The 10,255-nt window shown below is 53.4% G+C and overlaps 2 protein-coding genes across 4 annotated transcripts in view; one reads left to right on the top strand and one right to left on the bottom strand.

Annotated features, from left to right (window-relative positions):
* The window catches only part of TRAP1 (TNF receptor-associated protein 1), a 55,205-nt gene extending 46,834 nt beyond the window's left edge, over positions 1-8,371 (top strand). The window contains exons 14-20 of the mRNA XM_010840487.1: positions 952-1,099; positions 2,529-2,714; positions 3,054-3,192; positions 3,790-3,875; positions 5,056-5,201; positions 7,875-7,947; positions 8,118-8,371. Coding sequence (XP_010838789.1) covers positions 952-1,099; positions 2,529-2,714; positions 3,054-3,192; positions 3,790-3,875; positions 5,056-5,201; positions 7,875-7,947; positions 8,118-8,219 — 880 coding nt within the window. The 3' untranslated portion in view covers positions 8,220-8,371. The remainder of the gene's footprint in view (positions 1-951; positions 1,100-2,528; positions 2,715-3,053; positions 3,193-3,789; positions 3,876-5,055; positions 5,202-7,874; positions 7,948-8,117) is intronic.
* The window catches only part of DNASE1 (deoxyribonuclease I), a 3,159-nt gene continuing 1,216 nt past the window's right edge, over positions 8,313-10,255 (bottom strand). For 2 of the 3 annotated variants that reach the window (XM_010840393.1, XM_010840394.1), the window contains exons 4-9: positions 10,058-10,141; positions 9,698-9,813; positions 9,434-9,546; positions 9,190-9,344; positions 8,820-8,916; positions 8,313-8,676 (exon numbers count right to left, since the gene is read on the bottom strand). In XM_010840393.1, the coding sequence (XP_010838695.1) occupies positions 8,629-8,676; positions 8,820-8,916; positions 9,190-9,344; positions 9,434-9,546; positions 9,698-9,813; positions 10,058-10,141 (613 nt within the window). In that variant the 3' untranslated portion in view covers positions 8,313-8,628. The remainder of the gene's footprint in view (positions 8,677-8,819; positions 8,917-9,189; positions 9,345-9,433; positions 9,547-9,697; positions 9,814-10,057; positions 10,142-10,255) is intronic. The other variant, XM_010840392.1, reaches the window with a different exon arrangement.

Below are 10,255 nucleotides of genomic sequence, written 5' to 3'. Positions count from 1 at the left end.
TCCCTGAGCAGGGACCGAGCCTGTGTCCCTGCACTGCACAGTGGTCCCCAGCCACTGCACCACCAAGGAAGTCCCAAGGCAGAATATTAAGGAAGTAAAAACAGCCCCTAATCCCACTAAAAGAGTTGTTCAAAATTTTATGCCTTTATGTAACGTTCTGGTAAATATCCTGATGCAAAAAATACCAATTTTGTAAAACTGTAGTGCACGTATAGTATGTCCAGGGTGAAAAGTGAAAGTGTTAGTGCTCAGTCATGTCTGACTCTTTGCAGCCCCAAGGACTGCAGCCCGCCAGGCTCCTCAGTCCATGGGATTCTCCGGGCAAGAATACTGGAGTGGGTAGCTGTTCCCTTCTCCAGGGGATCTTCCCAACCCAGGGATCAAACTCAAGTCTTTGCACTACAGGCAGATTCTTTACCATCTGAGCCACCAAGGAAGCCTCTATACAGTATAAACCAAAATTAAAATATACAAGCATGGATCATAATTATGAAAAATACAAAGTACAACAAGTAGTTTTTTGCATACTTAGTATATATGTGTACTCTGTAATTTATCCATACTGGGATCTTTCTGGTTTTTCTTTCAACTCAGGCACTTTTTCATGTCATTAAGAATCATGTTAGAGGGTGTAATTTTTAATGGCGTGTAGTTTTCCATCATTCATTTCAACCTGTTCTTTCCTGTTGAACGCAAGCTTGTTCATAATTGTGTTTTATGTGCTGTGGTGAAAATCCTGGTCCATAAATCTTTACCAGCTGAACCACAAGGTAAGCCCTAGGGGTTCCTGCCTCTAGGGGGCGCCTGTCTCCTTTACTGGAGTCAACGACAGGTCGCCCTTCCTCTCTGGGATGTCTTCACTCCTCTGATTATTAGGTGGCTCATGTCCTGCTGTTTGATGGTATTCTGTGAAAGTTGCTTTCTTGTAATAAATGCTTTTCTGTTCTGTAGAAAACTCCAGGGCGTTCTGCAGCAGAGGCTGATAAAATTCTTCACTGACCAGAGTAAAAAAGATGCTGAGAAATATGCCAGGTTTTTTGAAGATTACGGCTTGTTTGTGAGAGAGGGAATCGTGACCACAGCTGAGCAGGAGGTTAAGGTAGGGTCTGGGTCTCGGGCCTTCCTCTGGGCGGCCTTGGACTATGGAGGACACCGCTGAAGAGCAGACACCTGAGCTTCCTGGGACATGAGGATGGCCAGCCACACTTCCAGGGGTTAGGCCTCTGGACCCCACAGGTGGTCCCGGCAGGCCCGGCTCCTCCAGGGCCCCTGCCTATGGCCAGAGGGGTGGAGGTGTGCGCCGTCTCCTCCCACAAGGGCCTGGGGGACTTGAGGTCACAGAAGCAGGGACAGGCCAGGTGCCTGGTTCATGGGTGGGGAGGGCAGCTCATGTGATGGGGCAGGAGTCCTTCAACACGGGCCAGGGGTCAGTTAACTGCATAATTACTTAAAAACAGTAAGATTGTTCCATAAACATTTTGGGGCCACTTTTAAGTTGTAATACAAAGGAGAGTGACTGACCACCTCAGGGGTCTCAGGGGTGCTTCTGCAGGCCGGGGAGGGTGGGACAGGGGCCGAGTGCCCAGGCTGCCAACCTGCACACCCCCGAGCCCTTCTTACCCAGGTTGTCCAACAGCTCAGGCACCGCCTGCTTGGGCTCCACATGCACCCTCTGTGTCCATGGGAGCAGCACCCAGGTGGGGCCAGAGGCTTGTCTAAGCCCTTTATTGGTGTCTCGTGTTTGTTAGGATCTGTATCGAGCACCAGAGCATGAACTGAGCCTCTGCACCTAGAGCCCGGCTTGCCGGGTGGGCTCCCAGATCCCTGTCTGCTCCCCTTGCATCTGCGCCACATCACCCTCGTCTGGACTGTGCCCTTTGGGCACCGTGGTTTGTCAGATGAGGCGGTGGTGTAGATGGGGCAGGGTTTATCATCAGGGCATAACCAGGCCCTAGCCTGTTGCTGGTCCTCCGTCCTCAATGATGACTCCACCCGCGGTCACGTACAGGTCTCAGCCAAGCAGAGACAGACACACCCCTCCTTCCAGGGTCCGTTGTCTAAGTCACACACCGACTTTGGTTCACACACTGCTGTGAGGAGGGCTGGAGAGCGTGGACTTCACACTCCCGTGCCCTGCTCCGTGAGAGAAGGTCTGTGATTCGGGACAGAGGGAGGCTGCTGGGTCTAACAGCGGCTCTGTCACAGACAGGGCCTGGCCACTCCTGCAACCATGAACACAGCTCACCCAGAAAGGCCCACTCAGCGAGGCCCTGGGCAAGCTGGAATGGCCAGTGGGGGGGCCCAGGGGCCTGCACTGGAGTCCCAGGTCCCCGAGACTCCGGGTCAGCCCAGTGTGCCACCCCAGGCTGGGCTCCTGCAGCAGCTGCCTCGGCTGCAGATGCAGTGGGTCACCAGGCCAGCCAGAGCCGTCCTCCCTTACTGGAGGCCCTGAGGTCTGTGCCCCTCAGTCTGGAGGCTTCCAGAGCCGGGACCCGGAACTCCAGTGACCCGGCCTCTGCCAACTGCAGGAGGACATCGCGAAGCTGCTGCGGTACGAGTCGTCAGCACTGCCTGCTGGGCAGCTGACCAGCCTCTCGGACTACGCCAGCCGCATGCAGGCCGGCACCCGCAACATCTACTACCTGTGTGCCCCCAACCGGCACCTGGCGGAGCACTCGCCCTACTATGAGGCCATGAAGCGGAAAAACACAGAGGTCGGTGAGCCGGGCGCCCCACACCTGTTCTCCCCTCCGGCCAGGTCAGAGGGCGGGGGCCCTGAGCCCTGAAGGAGGGGCATGCTCATTGGGAACTGACGGGCTGTGCGGGGACCGGGAGAGCCGCGCGGTGAGCCGTCCACAGGCAGAGGCGGGCCTGGGTCGCCTTCTGATCCCCTCTCTAGCAAGTGATGCGAGGGTCTCTCTGTGAACATCCTCCGCGTTCCTGCTCGCTGAGAGCTGTCTCTAAAGCACTCACTTCATCCAGGAGGCCCAGGAGCCCCGCTCTGTCCTGGGCGGAGGCTTGCCCGCCTGATGACGCCGTCTCGGCCTGCACAGGTTCTCTTCTGCTACGAGCAGTTTGATGAGCTGACCTTGCTCCACCTGCGTGAGTTTGACAAGAAGAAGCTGATCTCTGTGGAAACAGACATTGTCGTCGACCACTACAAGGAGGAGAAGTTTGAGGATGGTGCCCCAGGTCAGCCTGATTCCTTGCCCTCCGGGCTCAGGTGTAGCTGGTGGCCTGGGGGAGGGAGGGGCCGAGTGGGCCCGGGGAGCTGGCACTGTTGGCCTCACGGCCTCTTCTGTGCTGCAGTGGTGGGTGCGTGTGGGGTTTTCTTTTCAATGTGTCTTCATAAGACTGATGAAGCTAAGAGAATCAGGAGTTTTAAGGCCCTAATAAAATATATGCATATGGGCCTCAGGCACCCAAAAAGCATCCTTTCTGAGGTATGAATTTGTCAGTTGTATTTTATTTTTTAATATTTATTTGGCTGCACCGGGGCTTAGTTGTGGCACCCAGGACCTTCAGTCTTCATGGCAGCATGCAGGGAACTTCTAGTTGCAGCATGTGGGATCTGGTTCCCTGACCAGAGATTGAACCCGGGCCCCCTGCATTGCGAGCGTGGAGTCTTAGCCACTGGACCACCAGGGAGGCCCCTTGTCCGCTTGCTTTTGGATGCAGAGCGTTTTGGTAGCTTCTGTGGTTGGCCGGTCAGTGGCTGGCAGAGTGGAGGGAGCCCACGGGGAGAGGGTTATGCAGACAGCCCGAGCTCACCCTTGTGCTTGCCTGTAGCAGGAGACTGCCTGTCAGAGAAGGAGACCGAGGACCTGATGGCCTGGATGAGAAATGCGCTGGGGTCCCGCATCACCGACGTGAAGGTGAGGCTCTGCAATGGGCCACCAGCCAGCCGCCGTGACCCTCCCTGACCACACAGCTGGCCAGCCTGCCGTCCCTGGGCTGCTGGCCTGGTAGGTGCTCTCCCAGCAGTGGTTGGAGCCATGGCGTGAGGTGGAGACCAGGCATGTCACTGCCACCCCTGCACTCGTGTGCCCTCTGCCATGTGTAGTCACATGTGCCCAGGGGTGCTGCTGATGCGAGACAAGCAAGCTCGGCTTTGCCTCCACTTTGTAGAGCAGATGGAACCAAGAGTGGAAGGTGAGCAGTTGAGGGCCTGGTGGGCAGAGAAGAGGGCTCCCCAGTTGGTCTGCCTGGTCCAGGCCTAAAGGGACTGCAGTAGCTGAGGATACAAGAGCATACCATACCATCCTGCTTGGGTTCTTAGTGGGGGTCTGGGTGGGCTTTAATGAACTAGGAACGCACCAGTCCAGCTCAAAGCTGCAAGAGAAAGAAAGTCACCAGAGAACAGGTATCACTGGCTGAGAGACATGTTCTGGCACAGCCGCAAGGGAGGGCAGGTGTCCGGATGGCTGAGAGCGGAGGGCAGACCCAGGGCCCTGTGGGAGGCGGCAGTGGGCCTCTGGGCCGCTGGGCAGGGAGTGAGGCTTCTTTACGCAGCGCACGTATCGTGTCCGTGCTCTGCAGCAGCGGCTCACTTAAGGTGGCCTGCGAGTGAGGCAGAATTCTTGTCCGTCTCCTATGAAGGAACAGGCACGGTGCTTCCCCAGGTCAGCAGGCTGTGGGCCTAGCAGGCCCAGAGTCTCTGGTGTTAAGTCAGGAGGCCTGTAGCCTGCAGGGCTGCAGGGGAGAAGGTGTATTTGATGAAATAAAGGCCAGAGGGAGCCGCAGGGCAGGGCCGGTGAGAGCACTCTCTTGGAAGGACAGAATTAAGGGAGAGAGGCAGAGCCTGGAGACACAGGGTCGCTGTAGGACATAGAGGTAACACCAGGCATGATGGACCCTGGAGGCTAATTGATAGGTTAGAATTTGGCGGCTTTGGAGTGAAAGCTCCCAAGCAGCATACAGTCAGGCCTCCTCTCCTTAGGGGGTGATGGGGAGACAGGGAGGAAGGTGCACTACTATCCTGGCTTGTCACCTGGGGAAGCCTCGTATCTGTCAAGACCCTGCCAGGGCTCCCCTCACCTCTGGCCGTGCCTGCAGGTGACTCTCCGGCTGGACACCCACCCTGCTATGATCACGGTGCTGGAGATGGGAGCTGCCCGGCACTTCCTGCGCATGCGCCAGCTGGCCAAGACCCAGGAGGAGCGCGCACAGCTGCTGCAGCCCACGCTGGAGATCAACCCCAGGTGAGGCCGCTGGGGCCTGCGTCCCTCGATGCCCATCGAGGAGCATGCGTGCCCGTTTCTGACCTACCAGGTATTCTTTGAGTTGTATGAATCCGTGTTCTTTCACTTATAATACAAAGACAAGTACATGAGCTAATGGATAGTATGGTTAATATTTATAAACACTCACATTTAAGAAAATTGGACCTTGCCTGCACCCAGAAGCTCCTGTTTTCCTCCCACTAGAATTGTCCCGCCCCCCAGGGGGAGCCACAGTCCTGACTTCGGGTACTTGTGCATCGTTAGACACAAGCTCAGTTCTCTGTTTCTGAGCAGCGTGTGAAGGGACCCCTGTGCAGCCTCACTTTCTTCGGTCAGCCCGTAAGCCCACCCCGTGGCGGGATGACTGTGGTTTGTGTTCATAGCTGAATCGCATTCCGGGTATGAGTCTGCTCGGCACAGTAACTGTTCTGACAAACACTGGGGTAGTTTCTGTTCAGAGGCTGTTGGGAGCAGGTTGCTCTGAACGCCTGTCCTCCACCTGGGGCACAGGTGAGTCTCCGGGGCACGTGCCTAGGCGCGGAAGGGCTGTGTCCTCAGGTGGGCTGGACCAGGCCCAGGACTTCCAGAGGGCAAAGCGTCAGAACCCGGTCCTGCGAGTGAGCCTTGGGCTTGGCTTTCTCTCAAAAACACCTTCTTTGTATATTTCATCAGCTGCAAATATCTTCACTTACTTTTCACCTGTCTGAAGGTATCTTCTAAAGAGAAATTCTTTATGTAATTAATTTTAATATAATCAAATGTATGCCTGTCTGCTGCTTTCTGGGCTCTTAGGAAATCTCTATTTCAGACACGTTTCTTCCCCTATGTGCCTTTCGTGTTCGTGGAGCCTATCTGGGATCCGTGTCGGGGGTGGGCAGGGGCACACGTCAGCTTTCCTGGACTGTTAACTGCTTAGTCTCCCCACTCCTGCTGCTCTGTGCTGCCTTCTCAGATGAGTATTTTCTTCTTTAGCATTCTTGTATATTTTTTATAGTTATTTGATGTCTTTTTTATTTGGTATTTTGAAATTTCATTTTCTAACTGTTGCTGTTGTATATGGAGGCATTTTTTGTTTTGGAAACTTAACTTTGTATGCAGCAGTAATTTTTTAAATGAAGTACCTAAGCCACCAAAAATGTTAGAAAAAGTCCATAGTTTCCCACCAGAGTCACTACCCTATTGATATATTTCTTTTGGACTTCAAGCTATGGGAGCTTTGTTTTTTAATATAATATGTGTCTGATTTTTTAATTTACCGCCTTAGCATATTTTTCCTCCTTTTTAAACATTAATTTCCTTAAAACTATTCGGGAGTAGGGAAAGGTGCCTTTTCCAGCTTCTGAGCCAAATTACTAGCCACACGATTACCAAGTTGAAGATCTGAATTGGCTCATGGCTGGCCACGCAAAATGTCAAGGGCCTTTCCACAGCCACCCCGGTTGGCAGGCAGGCATAAGTGATACAGGCCTGCGTAATGGGTGCATGGCTCCCAGTGCTGACCCAGCAGAGATGGGCACTGACTGGATACCCACTGGCTTTAACTAGTTCTGGCACAAATGTGGTTTTATAAGATAGCTGTGCAGAGGGCTCATTTTCTATTGCCAGAAGACTCTAACTCATTTGCTCTAAAATTTGTTTATATGCTCTTGAGTCTTTAGACTTCTCAACCATATGGAGTTCGTGGTGGGACACCTCCAGTGTGGGGTCCTCACCTTGCAGATGTTTGCTGCTGTAAACAGCGCTGGGAGGGAGGGAATCGCAGAGTGTCAGACGGGGCACCATGGACACTGCCGCTGTCCTTGGTACCTTCCCCCAATGCTTTCAGTTTTATCAAACACCTTCCTTTCTGCCATTCAAAAAATGAAGATTATACCTTATAATTTTGATGTTTCCTATTGTAGTTTTTCCTCTGCAGAAAAAATTTCAATTTTTATGTAGCCAAGAGTCTTTTCTTTCTGACTTCTATGTTTGTATATAGTCTGAAAGGCTTTCTTTCCCCTTTGAATATTATAAAACACTTCTTCCCTGTTTTCTAGTATTATACTTTGCTTTTAGTTTTTACATTTAATCCTTGATTGGTCTGGAGATTATTTTGGTTCTTGGTTCAAGGAATCACACAGGAGGAAACTTGCTTCCTGGGTGCTGCCCAGTTATCGTGTCTTATCAGGTACTAATAAAATTGCTGTATGAATTTGACCATTTATACACTGTCCACTTTGCACTATTACCATTTCATTTTCCAGAACTAAACTACTTGATTATTGGGACCTCCTCCTCCAATTTCTTCTGATCTTCCATGTTTACTTTTCTTTATGAATTTGGTAGATTTTTTTTAAGGAATAAGAATATAATTTAAGAAAAGTTTCACTTCTGTGGTCCACTTATCCAAGAATATGTCTTTTTGTATGTTAAATTCGACTTTCCTTACCTCAGGAGTATATAGTTTTTATATTAGTATCAAAACTTTTGCCAGGTTTTCTGGGTATAAAGTTTTTGTGGTTTTTTTCTGACACTGAACTATTCTTTATTACCCTTTTTGTTATTGCATGTTCTAACAACCCCAGCATTTCAGAAAAGTCACTCCAGATCACAAGCCCTTGTGCTCGGTGTGCACCCCCAGCTCTGAGCTAACGTGTGGTTTCCGTGTTGCAGACACGTTCTGATCAAGAAGCTCAGTCAGCTGAGAGACAGCGAGCCTGACCTGGCCCAGCTGCTGGTGGATCAGGTGAGGCTGCTGGAGCGGGTGAAGAGCAGGCTGAGGCTTTGAGGTTTCCTCTAAAACCCTGTTTTAAACAGAACAACTCTCTTCCCTTCTTCTCTTTGCATTTGAGGTCCCTGGGTTGGACCCAGGCCTTGCTCCCCCTCCCACTGACAAGGTGCTGCCCTGCCTTTCAGATCTACGAGAACGCCATGATCACAGCGGGACTCATCGACGACCCTCGACCCATGGTTGGACGCCTGAACCAGCTGCTTGTCAAGGCCCTGGAGCGACACTGATGGCTGCAGACAAGGGGACAGACGCAACCGTGGGGCAAGGTGGCCTGCAGCCAGTCACTAGGGAGTAGGGACACACATGGGAACGACTGGGTGCGTGAATGACAACACCCCCTTTTGAGCTTTATTTAAATTAAAAGGCATTTCTTAGTTTTAGACTTTCTTTCCAGACTGAGAAAGTGGGGTGCTCTGGTGACACGACCGCCACACTTACAATGGAAGTGGGCCAGGTGAGGAAAAGCCTACCTTCCATCCCTCTCCTCAAATTCCAGCTGCTGTGGGGTGGTTGAGGGCACACGGGGAAGAACGGCACTGGGTTCCTTAAGCTCCGCCCTCCGCTCTTAACTGTGACGGGTCAGTTGTTGTCTTCAGCTCCCAGCGTGGGGCAGAGGTTCTGGACCCCAGAAGGGACTTATGTCAGCGTCACCTCCACCGGGTAATGGTCACTGATGGCCAGGGCCTGTGGGAAGACAGCAGTGAGCGCAGGGACCCCAGACACCTAGTCGTCTATGGTCGTGCGCCTGAGGTGGGTCAGGACTGGCCCAGGGCCATTGGTTTTCTCAAGTCAACAAAAAAAGCAGTGTGTCCAGGAAAGATACTTACCATCTCATTGCTCAGTCCATATGCAGCTTGGAAGTCAAAGGGAGCGGCCGAGCCAGGAACCACAGAACGCTGGAGCAGAGACCCTGCGACCACGATCCTACAGTAGCAGACACAAGAGCCCAGGGTGTGACAATCTGCACTTGTCACACAACACCAACCACGCTTAAATGCCACTGTGGAGTCGGTTGGGCCCCGGCTCAATGTTGCCCCAAACTGCACACCACTGACCAACCTCCATTATCTGCCAGTGTCGTATTCTCCCTAAATGTGCTCCAACCCAAAACTAAGAAATGCCTTTCCTAAGTCAGGAGGGTGAGTGTCCGGTCTTGGGAAGCACTTCTGAAGCTAGTCGCAGAGGCACCCCGCTCACCTGTCATAGGCGCAGTTCGTGGACGTAGCCGTGGTGTCGGCACTGTCAGGAATCAGCCACTGGAAGGTGGAGCTCGTGCGCAGGCGGATGGATGACCACTGCGAGGAGGTCACATAGCTGCAGTCAGCATTGAAATCGCCCATCAACATGACATCCTGCCAGGAGACAGCCATGGGTTGGCCCGGGGCACGATGCACAATGGAGGCCCCCAGAGCCCAAGGCGGGGGCAGCGGGGAGGGCTCACATTCAAGTCCCACTTCTGCTGGACATCCAGGTAGACATCGTAGAGAGAATTAATCTCAGCCACTGCGTCCGATGGGGCCGAGTGCAGGGCAACAATGGCAAATTCCTTGACCTCTGTGGAGACAGCAGAGCGGATGTTGGCTGGGGTAGAGGACAACTGAGACACCCCCCAAGTGTGGACGTCTTCCTAAGTAACTTCAGTGTAAGACCAAAGGGGCTGTGGGGTGCAGCAGAAGACCAGCGTGTCCGGGGTGGGCGCACTCACTGGTGGAGGGGGATGAGAACTTGACCACAGCGGGCTCCCGGCTGAAGCTGTCGTTCCCGCAGGACTTGCAGCCGTCGTCGTACTGGTAGGTGTCCAGCACGGACACCTTGTTGGGTCTGCAGAAGGCCAGGCCGGAGGGTGGTCAGCCTGGGCTCAAGCACCACGCAGACCCACTGGCACAGAGCTCCCACCAAGGCCTCCTGCCTCTGCATGGGCTGAGGCCTCAAGGGGCACAGCCCAGCTCAGACCCCTGCTCTGGGGGCCCCAGTTCTTGCCCTCAAACCTGAGGGGAGGGCCCATGGGCTCTAGGCGACAATGCAGCCTCCTGTGTGCTCGTGAGGCAGAAGCCTGCAATGTTACCTGAACAGAAAGAGGTAGCGCTCCTTGTAGCTGTTGCGGCCCAGCGGCTCACTGACCACATAGTGGTAGGTGTTTGGGTCATCCCTGGATTGAGGAGACAAAGGTCCCAGTCAGAAGCTGGTGGTAGGGCAAGTCCCAGGGACCTACCCAACACCTGTGTCCCTGCGGCCAGGCTGACCTGGCACCGTGCCCGGGAAG

The sequence above is a fragment of the Bison bison genome, unplaced genomic scaffold, assembly GCF_000754665.1.
Source record: "Bison bison bison isolate TAMUID 2011002044 unplaced genomic scaffold, Bison_UMD1.0 scf7180017864144, whole genome shotgun sequence".
NCBI classification, from domain to species: Eukaryota; Metazoa; Chordata; class Mammalia; order Artiodactyla; family Bovidae; genus Bison; species Bison bison.
Note: the sequence above shows the minus strand (reverse complement) of the source record. Positions and strands in the feature narration are given on the sequence as shown.